Source organism: Populus nigra, chromosome 7, assembly GCF_951802175.1.
Source record: "Populus nigra chromosome 7, ddPopNigr1.1, whole genome shotgun sequence".
Classification (NCBI taxonomy): Eukaryota; Viridiplantae; Streptophyta; class Magnoliopsida; order Malpighiales; family Salicaceae; genus Populus; species Populus nigra.
This window is the reverse complement of record NC_084858.1, coordinates 18,994,124-19,011,310: the sequence shown is the minus strand read 5'-3', so window position 1 is coordinate 19,011,310 and position 17,187 is coordinate 18,994,124. Positions and strand designations below refer to the sequence as shown.

The following is a 17,187-nucleotide window of genomic DNA, read 5'->3' as shown; positions in this document are numbered from 1 at the left end:
TTTTAGAAATGTGATTTATACCGTACCGCGTCCCCAAACACACCTTAAATCAGATTTAATAACAATACCAAATAATTTTTTATAATCTATATATATTTTGCTAGTTGAATTGTATTTTTGGTGCATCCCGTAGTATAGCGTCTGCTTGGAGTATAATAAATTAATAACTAATTAGGCAATTTTGCTAAACTCATGGACTAAGGTCTAATTTATAATTAATTCATGAAATTCCTCTAAACAGACGCTTTCCTAGAGAATGGCGGGCAAGGCCAAATGTCAAATAAGCTCCCAAACTTCAATATTTTATTAGTTGAAAATGTTTTTCCCATTCTTATGCAAAATGACGGAGTTACTCATTATTTTATTATTATTTTTTGTGGAAATGGAGTTACTCATTAATCCCCAACATGCAATTAAGAATTCATTATTTGTATTTATAAATTTTATGGTATTAAAGCTTCATTAACTTACGCCGCCATGTCAGAAGAAAAAAAAAAAAAAGTATTCCCTCTCTTCTCATCATTGTATGGAAAATCCTTGAAAAGATCACAGCCCGCCCCCATCTCCTCTCTCTCTAAAGAAGACAACATATAAGAGAGAAACATCCAAAAAAATCACAACCCACAGAGCATCACCTTCCTCCCTGTGTAAGACTGCTGGAAATCTGAAAGTTCATTGGTATAATTTCTCTTGAAAATCCAAACCAGAAACTCCAAAATCTAAGATTGATGGGAATTTCAGGGGAAAATCTGAAAGTATCTCAAGCAATAATTGGGGTTTCATGGGAGAAGGGTGACTATGATTTTGTTTTAGAGGTTTCTCCGTACAATGAAGAAAAAGAGAGGAGAGATTATTTCTTACGTTGCTAACATGAATTTTGTTAATAATAGGATGCTACTAATTATAGTTATAGCATGAGCACCGCATCTCTAAGAAATATTTATAGGCATTAATTGTAAAGAATAATGCAAAATTAATTTGTAATTTGGGATTAGTCATGTAGAGTATGTTTGGCAGTATGGTAACGATTGTTTTTCAAATAATTTTTTATATTCAAAAGCATGCAAATAATATTTTTTTATTTTTAAAAAAATTATTTTTGATATTAACACATTAAAACGATCCAAAATATACAAATTATATTAAATTTTTTTAAAAAAATTAAATTTTTAAAAATACTATTTGCATCATGTTCCTAAACAGTTTGATAAACTTTCCCGGTTAGAATCCAATAACATTGCCAAAATAAAGCGTTTCAATATCTATAATTTAATCATATATACTCGACATAGAACACTAAACTTTTTCAGCATCTATCTGTCTGTATGTATAAAACTAGAGCTTGTGATGGCTAGAAAAAAATAAAAAAAATTATAGAGTAGAAGAATGCATAGATCCATATACATAGAAAGAAAGTAAATTATACATGTAAAACTACACACAAGTCCTGTAAATACAATTGGCACGACAAACAGCCTCTCTACCCATCCGCCTCTCTCTCTCTCTCTCTCACTCTCTCTCTCTAAAACGAGGAAAGGTCAAGCCAAACCTCAAGCGCTACTCCACCACCACCACGGCACCACCTTCATTCCTCGCTATCTGTCTCTATAGAATCAAGCAGCGGCAGCAGCAGCCAGCCAGACACTAGCCATTACCATTTAGCAAAGCATCACCAATATTAAAACAAAACAACAGCAAATCCCCTTCAATTCCTTTGCTTCATTATTATTATTGCATATATTGGCTTCCGAGCGAAAAAAATGCCAGCCCAGAAGCGTTCCCATGAGACCCTCCAAAAGGAAGATGATGATGCTCTTATTCAGCAGCAACAAGACCACACTAACAACAACAACAACAATAACCATGAACAAAAGCAACAGCCTCAAGACGATATTGATGATGATGGTGGTGGTGGTGGTGTTGATGAGCGTACGTGTGCATAGATTTCTAAGATAACAACAAACATTAGTTCTCACTTTGTGCATTTTGTTTTGGATTCGATCAACTTTTTTTGGCTAAGTTTGTTGCCTTTCACTTTAACAGAATCCGATCGAAGCCAGTCTTCTTCGAGTATTAACGAAGACGTGAAAGAAGAGTAAGTTTTTCTTGTTTTGGATCGCTTTGCTTTATCGATTATGCTGTTGCTTTTTTGTTCGGGATCTTCGTTTTTTGCTTGTTTCTTACATTTTGTTAGTGTATTAGTGGACAAGCTTTGTGGGTTTCTTGAGTTTTCTCTTCTCTTTTCTTGCAATGGCTAGCTATATATCGTTGAATTCTCAACCGCGTACGATGGAGTGTGGACTTTGGTTTTGGGTTTAAAGGGTCTTGGTGATTTTGGCTCGAATTGGTTTTTGTGCATGAAAGTTGGTTTCTTGTGTTACCATATATATATATATATATGTAGCTGGTCATAAGATAATTGCAGGCAGTTTCATACCGGGATTTGTTTATGTGGCTGAAAGTTTTGTATATGCTGGGTAAGATTCCGGTGTTTGCATGTTTTCCAGGTTATTTGATTGGAGTATATTTGTTTATTTTCCTTTTGGATATGCAGTGTGAATTTGTTTGAAGTAAGTTCTTGAGTACTTGGATTAATTCAAGAGGAACAAGCTGGTCTAGGAAGTGGCTTAACTGGCAGCTTAGTAATTGCTGATTAACTGTTAACCAGCTCGATGACCCAGTTGTTTAAATTTGAGAGTCGGGGAATTTTAATACTTTTATTTGTTTATTTTTATTTTTGTTATACCATGTGGAGCTGTGGAATATACATGCATTTTCCAAGGAGCTGAATGATGATACTGGACAAAGCAGCAAGCATATGAGTTGTGCAATTTTGTCATAATTGTGAACCTAGTTTTTTTTTTTTTGAAATTTTGATGAATTTGTTTGGCATATAACATCTCTTTTGCTTCTTTGATTACATTTTAGCATATGAATAGTTTGATTTTTTTTTTCAATCATGGGATTTAGTGGTATGGGATCTGATATAATGCAATGTCCAAATGGTTCCCTTCTTTTATTGGATGAGTAGTCTAGACCATCATGCGATCTCATGTTTGTAGTGTATTATGTCGACAACTTAAGGAAAAGTATGGATCTAAAAAATGAGATTCATACTTTTTTTCTGCATGATGGTGCCACTAATCAAGTTTGATTTTCATAAATATCCCAGGCATACAAAGCAATAAGTTGATGATAATTCTTATGCATGAAGAAAGGAAAAAGAATGTTGCTGAGTACTAGACATCAATGATTGGCTGTGAATATTCCAGTGACTGATATTGTTTGTGGTGGTGCTTGTTTGCAGATATGTTGTAGTGAAGTTGTCTGAGATACGCAAGGAAGTACAATGTCCAATCTGTCTAGGTGTGAGTTTTGGTCTTTGCTTTATCAACCTCGTGATAACTTTTGACTATTCCTAAATTGGAATAACAAGATGTTTGTTTTCTGCTCTTTAAGAAAAACTTTTCTCTAGGACACATAAATAGCTCAATGACTTCACGAAGTGCTTGTATGCTCATTATCTCTTACATTCTAGTCACAATAGCCACTTTCCCTTTATACACGAGCAGAAATATTTGTTTGTACGAAATTCTTTTCTCCTTTTTTATGTGCAGGTATTATCCGCAAAACAAGAACAGTGATGGAATGTCTGCACCGTTTCTGCAGGGAATGCATTGACAAATCTATGCGGCTCGGGTACCAAAATCTTGTTGCCTTCAATGATTCTTTCCACCCTAACATCTGTTTAAAGAAGGCGTTCTAGATTAAAAATCCACCCTACTAAAAATCTATAATGAAATTCACTACAGGAACAATGAGTGCCCTGCTTGCCGCACACATTGTGCCAGTCGTAGGTCTTTGAGAGATGACCCAAATTATGATGCATTAATTTCAGCCTTGTATCCAGATATTGACAAATATGAGGAAGAGGTAAATAGGTTCCATCCTACTGAAATCTGTTTTCTGTATAAAAATATTGAACTTCAATCATCAATTGTTTGCATATCTGTTGTAGGAATTGGCTTTCCAAGAAGATGAGAAGGCTCGCAATAAGCAGGTGTGATACTCCTTTATTGTTTCAAGTCTTTTTGAATACAGATTCACATGCATACATTCTTGAGATTCCTGATGAATTTAGTTAGTCCACCATAGAAAACTACACTAGCAGAAGACTATATCATTCTTCATGTATACATGCTATAGGTCCATCAATAGCTCTACCACTGCTGGAATTGTCAAACCATGAAATGTGATCGAACGCATCTTTATGTCCACGTGAATCCATATGTTGTAGTCTTTCATGTTTCTATCAGTTGTACAGTACTCTTTGACTTGATTTTTAATACAGATTTTTTATGATGCGTAACACCGATTTTGCCATTTTGAGTGTTAGCCTTCTAGGCCTTGGTGGTGAATCCTATGCAGTAAAATGCCATATGACTTCTCCAAATCCGTCCCTTAAGGTATTTAATGCCAAGTTTTATTTGGGCAGATCCAGGCTACCATCGCCCAGACTTTTCATCGACAGGCTGAAGCTCTGAGTAGAAAAAAAACAACAGCTAAAGTGACAGCAGCAGCATTTGCAAGGAGAACACCAAGTCGTTTTCGAGATGCCCACTCTAGGGGAAGAAGAAATTATCGAATGGCTGGATTTCAAGGATCTGATGACAATGAAGATGCAAATGGTGATGGAGGAAAAGATTCATCATCTGCTGACGAGCACAGTGCAGAAGTCAAACCAAAAAGGTGCAAGAAATGGGCAGGTGCTCGTTCAGCTGCTGTTAATGCAGATGGAGGTGGTGATGAAAATGATTCAGAAGTGAATAAAGAATCTGTGGGGGGATCTTCTGGGCTAGTTGGCTCCTCAGAAAGGCTTGCCTGGGGAAAAAATGGCATGCGGAGTCACACCCGGTATGGCAGTGCAAACGGCAGCAATGTAAAAAATGCTCGAAGCAGTCGCATCTCTAAGTTAGCAGATTATCTACGGAACTTGGAGGGAAATGATAATGAGGTAAAGCTGATCCATGGCTGGTCATGTTGTGAACTGCATACAATGAGGAACTATGGAACGTTAATTGCAGCTTTAAACCAGATCAAACGGTTCTGGATTCTGAGTCACAGGCTCTGCATTTAACCCATATGACTGTCAACTTAGTGACACTAATCTGTTTCTAGATTATTGTTTCACCTTGAGCTCTCACTTTACTGCCCTGAAATGATTGTCCCGCGTTCTTTATTTCAGTTTGATATCAACCTCATGCTTGTTTCTTTTGATGAGCAAAGAGTACCCAGTTTGCAGCGCCCATACCTTTGCTGCAGGCCAACTTTGTCTATTAATAAACTGTGTCAGGTGATTTTTCTTCTAACCTATATCCTGTTTTCTAATAATGACACCTCATTTATTTTAAGTGCTCCTGATGTCAGCGTGTAGAATTGGTCATCAATTCTTTGTTCGATTGCAGTATGTTGCTTTCCAAACCTCTTTGCAAGCCAATGAAGTGGAGATATACTTGGTCCGAGAGATGAATTCTAAGGTCGACTTTTCAATCTCCAGGAGTACTCCAATTTCTAAACCTGGTATAATTGATCCATGCAAAGATAAATTGCAAGTTTTAGAAGAACAAGAAACTTTGGGAAGACTTAAAACAAACAATTTCATCCACGGGCACCTGGTGAGCTCCTTTTCCTAGTCAACATATATTTATATCCATGCAGATGAGAATAGTTGTATAAGCACCATAAAAAATATTTCCTTTTGCCCTTTTTTTTCGCAGCTCCTGGCATATCGGAAAAAGGTGTTAAAGTCCGAATGGTAGAGACATTACCTGGCAAAATCCTCATGGATACCAAGTTCTCTACATCTCGCTTTTACACAGGTATAGATATATATACACTCACAACGGGGACCTCTGCCGGTTCTTTTCTCATAGCGTGCATGTTCATGGATCTGACGTTATACAAATGGTAGTAATTGTACAGGGTCAACATGAATGAGCATAAATGGTTGTCAGTTGTCCAATTTTTTTCGTTCAAGATCTTGCCTATCGACCATGTGCAATGCTGTGATTATGATTATTTACTGCTCCAATCTTCTGCTTAAATTCTTGCGAGCATTAATTGAGCTTATTTCTACTGAACGTGAGCAAATTATTGCCCCAAGTTTCCAAGTTGTAATTCAGGTGCTTTGCGAAAAATATCTCTGGCGCTTGAATGTTCCATCATGCCAATATTTTCTAGTGCACACTGGCCCCATTTATTGGGACCCATAAATTCTGATGTGGTTGGAGCATTGAAGAATGATCTTGCATGTTACCATAATTTCAAGCAACAAGAGACTCCACCTTCTTTTTTAACGGGAAAGGATGTAGTTTTACTTTTATTTATGTAACTTCTAAATTTTCAGGTAAAAACTAGTTGAAATCGTGGTCACTACATGTTGTCGTCGAAAATCCTAAAATTTAGCCATGCTTGTCGAAATCGTGGTCACTTGTGGGCTGCCATGTTTTGTTAGATCATGTGTGTGTGTGTGTACAGTGTGTGTTTGGTTGAAGATAAACCTGAGGAAATAACTATTTCCAATAACAATCAAACACTACCTAATATTTTCTCATTATTTGTGAATACAAAGAGGGACTCTAGAATTTTAGGAGCTCCCACTGCTCCCAACTCCCAGTGGAACTCAGCCATATGGACGAATTGCTTATATAACGACAACGTCTTCTCTTGTCTATTTTTTGTTTTCCCGCATAACTAAGTTCAGTTTTGATTTTACATCGAAGTCACCCAATCTCAGCAGACTGGATACTCTTGAAGCATTGGAGGTTGTTACGAATACACGTTGGATTCAACTTTTCTTTATGAATAGACTTCTTAATTCAGCTTGCCAAAAACTTGACTTGTTGCAGTGGGGCATTCGCTTGCCAATATTCTCTTCTTCACAAAAGCAGAGGCATAGCCCACAGGGGAAGATAGGGAAGAGCTCAAGTCCTGATGACCCAGCAACAAGCCTGAGTTCCTATTCTCCAGGCTAAATGCGAAGGCACAAAGCTAAAAATCGAGTTGTTTCATGTTGAACCGTATCGAACGATGATGCACATCAAAAGTTCTTCGGCTCTTTCTTTCTATTTTTCCAGTAACCAAGAAGCCTTAAAGCCCACCTTTCGCTAACTTCACCGGTTAATGTTTCCCTTGAAAAAGATGAACACCAATTTCTTCGATCAATCACACAAGAGTGGTCGTCGACTCGTCCCCCATGCAATAGTAACCGGAGAGCTACATCTCAACCAATTTCTTTTTCGTAAATTATTATACAGTACCCGTGTACATCCCTCTAATTCTTATCTATTCATTACTTAATCCCTCTATTATTCATTCATTAATAAAGTGCGTAAACACTACTAATTCAGTTTTTTTTTCTTCCAAGATATATTTGGCTATATATTAACTTAAACAAATCCGAGGACACTGGTGATTTTTTGAATAAATAGTGTAGCTTTCAATATATTAACAGCCAATTACAGTTCTTGAAACAAAAGAGAAAAAAAACAAAAAGTAAATATATTTAAAAATACAGGGGCTAAATATTATTGTTCAAGAAATGGTAACTAGTCCTGATCATCATTAAAAAAGGACCGCCTTGATCTAGGACAAAACTGATACAATATCCAATTCCTCGACTAGTGATGACATGCCAGGCAGCTAGCCTGCCATTGGATCCCCACATGCATCCCCTTTTCCTTATCCAATAATCCATCGCAAGACGTCCCTTCTCCTAGGATCAGTTTCCTTTAAATAATAATTTATTGATCGTCTTCTTCATAATTCTCCATGATAATAAATTAAGGAGCAAGTGGGATAGCAGATAAGCACAGGCACGTAATTAGATAGCATCAACAAGAACTTCTTATTATATTTAATAAGCCATCATCATCATCGTCACCATCACCATCTGATTGATCTTTGATTCACAACAAGACCAACCAACCGTACAATGTTTACATAACTTGGGATAATCTCACAAGAAAGAAAGATCAATACAAAACTAGTCAGCTCAGGATGTTCCAGGCACGGTAGAACCGTAGAACTATAACAACACGAGACATATTGCAGATCAGTACTGAAAAACAAAACACAGTACGTATTTACATGGGCAACCTTGGTTGAAGGCACCCTCATCAACGATGCTCGCTCTTCGTCTCTCCACTGTACATCCTGTGATCATCAGATACAACACAAAATCTCATTTCAACGATCAAGAAACAAATCCAATTGGCAGATCCAAGCCATCAGATGCAGATCCAATGGCTTGAGTCCGCTGAAGCACAATTAATGAAAATAATTATACCATATCGTGTCTACTTGCATGCATGCATAAGAGAGAGAGAGGTCTACTCCCACGCGCCATTATAACACCTGGAGATTCCTCTCATTTTATTTTATTTTTAATAAAAGAAAAAAAATCTAAACGGAACATCATAAAGTAGAACAAAAACAAAAAACCTTCTCGAAAATTCACGTGAATTTAATTAATTATCTAGTGATTTTCAAAACAAAGCCTTTCAAGTAAAAATTAAGAAAGAAAAATCTCAAACAGTACTCTTTTCCTTCCCTTTCTCACGAGAACAAAATAAGTTTCTTCTGAGCAAGTAATTAACCATTATATGAAGGAGACTAAAATTCAACAAATATATTCATATGCAAATTAATTTGGATTTTTGTTTTTTGGGTTTACGTACCAGTCATAGACAGTGGGTGTGTTAGGCTGTGGCTTGTCAAAAACGTGAGCACCAATATTCTTAGTAGCAAGGTTGCTACCAGGGTGGAACACGCTCCTCCAAACATTGCTACGCGCCGACACTGGGGTTGTAGGGGTCACTGGTGTCGTCGGTGTCCCTGGAGTTCCTGGCATAGTCATGGACCTCTGAAACTTATTAACAGGACTGCTCCCCTCTCCGACGTCAATATCTGACCAGAAACAACCATCAGTATCAGTAAAAATTAAACAAGGCAACAGTTAACGATATGCAGATGCGTAGAATTAGTAATCATACCTTTGATGTTAAGAGGTCTGGTGCTGATCTTTCTAAGCTTGCCAAGGCCACGTTCTGGCTGAGGTCCAGCAACAACATCATCCCACATCTTGTCTAGTAAAACCATCTTGCCTAGCTTATCTTTTCTCTCTGTCTCCCTTCAATGGAGATTGGCTCACTTATATAGAAGAAGATGGATAAATATCTATGAACAATTGCTTGGTGTTTTAATTTTTATCTACTTCCAAGTGTGATTTAACTATGGTCACATTTACTGGGAAGGCCCAGACAGCGTTAAAAACGGGTCATGAAGGGTACGTGGAGGTAAGAAGATGGGAAGTGGACAAAGTAAAAGGATGGATAAGGATGAAGACTTAGTAAAGGAGGGGCCCGCAAAATAATATCAATTCGTGATCTGACTAGATTAGAGTAGGTTCCCAAGTGTACCCTTGCTAAACAATGGGCTGCCCTATTCTAGGGGTCATTGTGGGGTCCTTAAAGTTGGGGGATGTTATCTTCGATGGCGACACGTGGAACCCATTCCTTCCATCATGGTTTCGATTCTTGATGAGGTGAGTATTTTTAGAATAAAGTTATTAAACCTCTACTATATGATTCCAAGATCCAAGTTGAGTGGGTCATCCAAATGAATTTGTTTTGATTTTTTCGTAAAAGTTAAATTAAGTTTTAATTAGGTTAATCTAGTTATTAATTGATTTCCGGGGTTAACTTTTATTTAATAAACAAATGGGTAGAGATAAATATGGATTGCGACAATATTTTTCATAATAAAAAAGTAATCATTAAGACCATTAAACGGGAGTAGCGTTTTTCCTCTTATATTTTTATTGCACGATATATCATGTCTCGGAATTATTATTTTTATAAATACATTTGTTTTAGATATAAATAACTTATTTAGATGCAAATAAAAAGGATTGATACCAATGAACTGTTGGTTTAACGATTAAGATACTACTATATCTTATGAGAACACAAATTCAATCATTAGAAAACGTACTTATTGGAAGGGGTAGTTATGAACCCCGAATAAGACTAGTCTCACCCTTTAAAATAGTGTGAAGACACCTAGATAAAAATAAAAAAAAATAAAAAGATTTAATACGGTCCACTATAATGTTGATCGCTAGAGTATTTGAAACTGTTTTTGAATTTTTTTTAAATGTGTTTGAATTTTTTTATTTTTTTTAAATATGTTTTATATAAAAAAAATATTAAATTAACATTTTTAAATAATTTTTGATGATTTAGATGGATTGATGTAAAAAAAAACTGACGGCTGCGAAGCAAGTTCACCGTGCCATGCACATCTAATTCCATACCATTAATATTCTGAGATAGGCAGCTTGGAGGAGGCTTCGTCTTCATGGACGTCATTTTCTGCTTTTGATTTCTCATATAATTGATGCCTTACATAAAGACATGCATGATTATGAGTTTGTGAAGGGGATCTTATTAAATACATGAAAAGTCCATTTAAATTTTTTTTCATAAATTTCACCATCACATGAGATAGAAGAGTACTATAATTCCTTCCTTGTTTGTAAAGTATATTGTTTTTGCGTGGCAATATACTATCCATCGAATTACATTCACATGGAAAAGGAAAAGTCGTGGGTTAAAAACATGGCGTCTGCTTAATTTATTTGTATATTTATTTTCATGATGGGATTGATTTGATTTATTTTTTTTTATATATAGTTTTTAAATTTTATTTTTCAACAACTTTATCTTTTTATTTATTTATTTATTTATACAATTTTATTTTTTAATATTAGATTGTATGGAAATTAAATTTTGTAGTTTTTTCAATTTACTTTAACATGTTTGTTTTTGAGGTGGCTTTTATAATTATGATTTTAAAAAAAATAAGTTTAAAAAAAATATAATTAAATGTGGTTAGTTGGATTTAAATACGTATTTGGAAAAAATTGTGATTAAGGTTTATGTGTAGCAAAAACATGTATAAAATGTTTGGTAATTGTGTTTAGAAATGTGATTTGCGGTCGCTTTTCAAAGTATTTTTACTTGGAAATGCATCAAAATAATTTTTTTTATTTTTTAAAAATTATTTTTGATATCAGAGCATCAAAATAATCTGAAAACACAAGAAAAATATTAATTTAAAGTAAAGAAAAAAAATAAATTTTTTTCAAAACCATTTTTGAAAGATAAAAATAAATAGAGTTTTACAAAATTCAGTTAAAAAGTATGTAAAAACTGCATTTCAATCTCAATTTTTTAATGGGCCCCACAGTACAAAACGCAGTTTAGTTTGTTACCAATTAACTTGCTGTGTTTGTTGCACCGCAAACGCAAAAGCAAAAGTGCTTTTGAAACACAAAAACAAACAGAGTTTTACGAAACTCGGTTACAAAAATATGTAAAAACTGCATTTTAAACTTAATTTTTTAGTGGATCCCACAATACAAAATGCAGTTTGGTTTGTTACCAAACATCTTGTTGTGTTTGTTGCACTGCAAACGCAAAAGCAGTTGCAAAACAAATACAACCTAAGTGAAGTTATTTTAGTCTTATGAATTTACTTTTTTTTTTCTTGATTTCAACTTTCAACATTGGATCTATTGGAAATGAAGCTTTGTAATTTTTATAATTATTTTTTATAAAATTATTTTAGTCTCATGATTTAAGTCGCACATTTAACAGATTAGCTCGAGTTGACTTAAGTTGTTTTTTTTTATTTTATCATTCAACACTGAGTTGATTGGAAATTGAATTTCATAGTTTTTTTATTTGTTTTTTATAGGATTATTCCGCGTTGACTCTGATATTTTTTTTTAATCCTTTTAATTTTTTTTTTAACTTTTTCATTTAATATTAAGTTGATTGTAAATTGACTTTTATAATTTATTTTAATTTGTTTTCTATAAAGTTATCGCGATCATATGATCTGGGTCACAGATTTGACAGATTAACCCGAGTCGATCCAATATAACATTCTCTAGTCAATATTTTTTTAAAAAATATATATCATTCAATACACCATTGAATAAATATTTAAAAAACATATCATTATTTTGAGTTTATAATTTAAAAAAAAACTCTTTAGAAATCTAATAAGTAATGCTTAGATATTTTTTATATTAAAAAATTTATCCAGCAAGCATAACAACAATAGTCAATTCAATGATCTAGTTTTTTTTCTATCTATTGTTGATCGGCTCCTAACCTTTCATTAAAGAAATTTGATCTCATGTCTCTTTTTGTTAGTTTCCTTGTCCCCCTCGTGGAAGATCTAACGTCTCTAGAAATAAAACTGAGCAACTTATTGACCAGCTGAGAGACCCCACTAAAATTTATGGTGACTTCAGTGGGTGCTCGTCTCGGTGCTGAAAACTCTTCCCTGTAAGAGGGCCTCTGCTAATTGTCATCCCATCAAAACCCATTTTAGTTGAACGGAAAGGACAGGCATTAAACCGTGTTGCCGATTGTTACCACCTCCTGGGCTTCCCTTGATCCTGCTTCATGGAGATTTTAATAAGCTTTTATCCGTCATCGGTTTGTTTTATTCCATCAAAATCAAAAGACACGGTTTCCCTTCCTGTAAAAAATAGAATCCTGCAATAAACAAAGCCTGCACATACGAGACGGGAAAAGAAGTCCATTGACAATGATGTGCGCTTGTGCGAGGAGTCATCATCTACTTCGGAATGTCCATCATTACAAAAATCACACATCACTAACATTTTGCCTTTGTACACTCCTCAATAATAGCGATAGGAGTAAACCAATATCCTGTTGAGCTTGGAAGCATCGACGAAATTTATCTGAATGAAAAACAATGAAATCAATAATCAGAATATCAGAAGAGTCAAGACTTAAACGGCAAGAAATCTCAAGGGAAAACAAACAGAAAGAATTACGTTAGGTCTAAATATCCTACTCTGTCAGTGTATATAAGCTCAAGTCCATAAAACTAAATTTGCACCAAAAACGAATGGCAGCCCATCTGCAAAATAAGATCTCTTTTGATGTTTCTGCATAGCATTCATTCGAATCACTCTCCTTTTCTACTCACCGATCTACTAAAGATCTGGGAATCAAATTCCACTCCTACTAACAGCACTAACAAAGTTAAGAACCAAGACCAACAATTTCTGACGAAGTCGGCTATGCGACAACATGTGAGTCTAAGTAGTCAGGTATGAATCTACAATAACTAAATAATAATTTATCCTAGAAAAATTATATGAATAGTCTAATAGATATATTTATATGGATATTGCCAAACGAATTTAACATCAACATCAAGAATTGTGAGCAATTTTTTTCTTTTTGTTCTATGATAACATTATGTATTCTTTTACACCACGCCAGATGATCATGGACTAAATCCATAAAGAAAAACATCTTACAGAATTCACAACATTCAACCTGAATCTCAGTTGTAACAACTGCTAAATAAGCCTCGAACAAACTGTTATGGATATTTGAATAACCAGAATTTGTAAAAAAAAAAATGTGCAGAAAGAAAACCACATGGCCTGGCATCTCAAGATTTTCCATACTTGGAAACATATCCCTGCAAATGAAAAATGCAACCATTTAATGCCAGGCATGAGAAACTTTCAAAAAACCTCATATATCCCTTCCTACATGCGATCTCTCAAAACAAGATACTAACCTCAACAAGCTTTGTCATTTTTGGCTGAGATGAAGAAAGAAATTGCTTAATTGACTCTACAGCAGCTGGAATTTGATGAGGCTGCAGGCTGCTAAGAACCTCCTCTACCGTCTTTTTAACTATTGTGTTATGTGCATCCTCGCTGAGATGACCTACACGCCAAGTTGGTTTCAGCAATTCTTTAACAAAATCAATAAGATCAGAACGGAAATGTCTCAGCACTTTTGATTCTTCTTGCACATCTATCTTTTGATCAATCTCTATGTCATTTGTTTGAAGAAGAATCGGTGTGGTAAAAGATAAAAAAACCATAATGCAAAATCAAAAACTTAAGAATAAAAAAAAGATTGAGAGTAATGTATATTTTTATTAAGTGTTTATCTCTAAACTCTCTTCAAATATAAATTAATTAATTATTGAATTGATAATATGTTAAATTATTTAATTTATTTAATAAGAATTAGAATTTATATTTGGGCAACATATTAGAAACCTAATAAATCACATACATAAATAACCATTAATCAGAAATAAAACTAGGATAATTTAATTAAATATGACTTAATTAAAAATATATTTTAGAACTTAAAGACTTGATAATAATTAATATAAGGATTATATTTCTAAACTTAGAAAAATCAAGTAAGGACTTGATTGAGTTAATTTTTGAAATTGTCTTGAATTAATATATAAATATTATTCAGGGAAATATTAATATTTTATAATTTATAAATTTTTTTAAATTTCTTTATAAATAATAAGTTATGCCTCTTATTTTAAAAAAGAAAAAGTAATTGTCTGTTTGATAGAAAAATTAAGTAAACACAATATTAGAGCTAGCATTATAGTCATATCAACCTCTCTCTCTTCTAAATAGAAATTTAAAAGATTTCTCACAGGTGGTTCGTGTAGATTATTGTTGGAGGCTGAACAATTGAATGACTTGTGATTTGCGACAATCCAACCTTTAAGGAATTATTCAAAGCCGAAGAAGATCAGATCTTTAAATAATAAATCTCAAAAAAAAAACTTTAGATCTATCTAATAGAATCCTAAAGACTCCTGAATAATTTTATTTTATAATTTTCACTGCATAGTCAATATTCAAGAACCCAACACTTGGTATGTTGCTTGCTAGTTTTTATTGAGTTTTTCTAATTTTGATGGATTATATTGACAGGGATAAAGGAGAGTATTGTGGAGAGAGAAAGAGAAAGGAAAAGGTTTGAATTTTCATTTTCTAATTAATAATTTTTGTTAGTTTTTTATTTAAATGGAAATAAAATTAATGAGAAATGGATGGAATGAGTTGACAAAAGTCAAATCTGGCCAGAATGAAGAGTAAACTAAATGAATGGTATGATGATCATATGTTTCCATGATAAAAGGTTGAGATTGCATGAATAGTGAAACTGAAAAAAAGAGTGCGATAGTTATATGACAAATTAAAATTTATGGAAATTAATAATGCAGATTAATAAAAGGATGAATTTTTAATTTTAATTTTATTCAATAACCAGTGATGCTGAATAATTTAATTTATACTTTGAACAATAATTCAGACATACTTGATATATTTTACCTTAATGTTTATACTTTGAACATACAGGCATGCATTAAAGTTGGCAGACCTTGGCAATAGTGAAACAGCTCTCTCCGGTGCCTTAGGCTCCAAGAAAATAAAAGACCCACAACACCGCCATCCAATGAAAAAATTTAAGTTTCAATTATATAAAGATTTTCATAAAGTTTCAATAAAACCCTGAAAATTAATTCCTGGAATTCAGCATAATTTCTGTGTATTTACTAAAAAAAAACTTATATCAGTAATTGAAATATTTTTTACCGCTGTCGCAGCATTGCAAGACACTTCTAAAATAGCAAGCAAAAAAAAAGGGTTTAGTCTCGTGGGCTGCCTTGCTCCATTCGGCAAGGTCAAGCCCAGACCCAAGTTTGGTAAAGATGTCCAATTCAGTTTTAGGGCACTATATCAATGTTAGCCCATGTGTAATTACGAATCGGCTTTCTTGTTGTCTGATTGAGCCGGCTCTCTGGTTCCACCACTTGATCAGCTTTTCTTATCGCCGGTAACTAGACTGGTGGCATGCTGCGGACCAAGTTTTTTCTAATGTTAAAAGAATACTTAGACGATGATGATAGGATTTCTATACAAACAAGGACAACTCAAAACTTAGATAATTAATTTTACTAGATTTTGATTAATTTAATAATATAATTAAAAAAAATTAACAATAATAGATAAGTTGAACAAAAAAATAACAATAATTAACTTTAAAAAATAAATTATCAATATTATAGAAAGATATCTTCATAATATTTTTAAAAGTGCTACATGATTTTATATAATAACAAAGCAAAATTAAATAAGAATTGAGTAACTCCATAGAAAGCAAAATGAAAAAAAAATTAAGCTCAATTCCTAGCAAATCAAATGTTGAAGGGGCGAAGCTGGAAAAAAAATAAAAAGAGGAGAAAAAACTGACCCTAGTCAACTCAAGTTAACTTGCCAAATCTACGGCATGTTCGTGATGATGAGATAATCTCTTGAAAAGAAAATTGATTGAAATATGAAGTTCAATTATTAAACAAATTCAATGTTAAGAACAAATTTTAAAATAATTTCATTTAAAAAAAACAAAAAAAAGACCCGAGTCAACATGTTTTAACTCACCAAACTAGCGACCTGACATATGATATCATGATTAGCCTCATAGAAAGAAAAGAGAATAAAATAATGAAGCTTAATCCTCAACAAACTTAATATTAAATCATGTAATTGTAAAAAATAACCTTAAAAAAGAGCTACTCCAATCTAGGCTAGCTTTTTAAACCTCGTAACCTGGGTAGTAAGGTTGGGGTTATCTCATAGAAAGAAAACTCGAAAAAACAAATAAAAATACTTGAGATAACTTAGATCATTTTTAAAATTAGCAAAAAACCTTATAGAAAACAAATTTAAAAAAATAATAAAACAATGGAGCTTAATTTCCAATTAAATGAGTGCTCAAGGATGAAACTAAAAAAAATAACTTAAATAAAAGGGGGGGACATCAAGCAAATCTAGACGAATCTTGTAAATCTATGCTAATCTCGTAAACTCGTAACATGTGAGATTCTATATTCGAATTCAATTCAAAAACTCAATTCTCAGTTAATTTAATGTCGAAGAATAAAACTGAAAAAAATATCAATTAAAAAAATATTTTAAAATAAAAAAACAATTAAAAAGTTAATAGATTTTTATTTTTAAAAAAGTACAATCCCACTCTTAACTGTTTTTTTTTTTACCCTGGGGGATGGTACAAGATACTCTTGGCTTGATAGCAAGCAAGTTTTCTGCATGTTTGCATAGAAATGCACGCTTCATTGGAATATGCTGTCTGAGGGTAGTATTAACTATTATGTATTAGGTGCGTCAGTTTAAGATTCCATTGCCACATAAATAAAACAAAATGCACAATTTGAAGG

At 33.5% G+C, this 17,187-nt stretch overlaps 2 protein-coding genes across 5 annotated transcripts; one reads left to right on the top strand and one right to left on the bottom strand.

Annotated features, from left to right (window-relative positions):
* The first annotated feature begins 1,446 nt into the window (after positions 1-1,446).
* On the top strand, positions 1,447-6,150 carry LOC133699248 (putative E3 ubiquitin-protein ligase RING1a). Of its 4 annotated transcripts, none has more exons than XR_009843261.1 (11): positions 1,452-1,929; positions 2,044-2,095; positions 3,308-3,366; positions 3,618-3,699; positions 3,813-3,933; positions 4,019-4,060; positions 4,496-5,014; positions 5,246-5,353; positions 5,466-5,675; positions 5,778-5,879; positions 5,983-6,150. XR_009843261.1 is itself a non-coding variant. In XM_062122427.1 (10 exons), exons 1-10 carry the CDS (start codon positions 1,761-1,763, stop codon positions 5,817-5,819), a joined length of 1,404 nt encoding a protein of 467 aa, XP_061978411.1. In that variant the 5' UTR covers positions 1,453-1,760; the 3' UTR covers positions 5,820-6,150. The 4 variants fall into 4 exon arrangements, 2 of the variants coding, with proteins under 2 accessions (XP_061978413.1, XP_061978411.1); XR_009843260.1 differs by having other exon boundaries at positions 5,972-6,150; XM_062122427.1 differs by having other exon boundaries at positions 1,453-1,929; positions 5,778-6,150.
* Positions 6,151-7,887: 1,737 nt separating this feature from the next.
* LOC133699249 (auxin-repressed 12.5 kDa protein-like) lies at positions 7,888-9,237 on the bottom strand. The gene is made up of 3 exons (XM_062122430.1): positions 9,054-9,237; positions 8,739-8,967; positions 7,888-8,214 (listed from the first exon to the last, which is right to left on the bottom strand). Exons 1-3 carry the CDS (start codon positions 9,157-9,159, stop codon positions 8,178-8,180), a joined length of 372 nt encoding a protein of 123 aa, XP_061978414.1. The 5' UTR covers positions 9,160-9,237; the 3' UTR covers positions 7,888-8,177.
* Positions 9,238-17,187: the final 7,950 nt, after the last annotated feature.

Coding starts and splice junctions, on each gene's coding strand:
- LOC133699248 (XM_062122427.1), top strand. CDS start 1,761: ATGCCAGCCCAGAAGCGTTCCCATGAGACCCTCCAAAAGGAAGATGAT. Junction 1,930..2,043: donor TGGTGGTGGTGTTGATGAGC/GTACGTGTGCAT, acceptor TCACTTTAACAG/AATCCGATCGAAGCCAGTCT. Junction 5,676..5,777: donor ATTTCATCCACGGGCACCTG/GTGAGCTCCTTT, acceptor TTTTTTTCGCAG/CTCCTGGCATATCGGAAAAA.
- LOC133699249 (XM_062122430.1), bottom strand. CDS start 9,159: ATGGTTTTACTAGACAAGATGTGGGATGATGTTGTTGCTGGACCTCAG. Junction 8,968..9,053: donor CAGACCTCTTAACATCAAAG/GTATGATTACTA, acceptor GTTTCTGGTCAG/ATATTGACGTCGGAGAGGGG. Junction 8,215..8,738: donor ACACCCACTGTCTATGACTG/GTACGTAAACCC, acceptor TGATGATCACAG/GATGTACAGTGGAGAGACGA.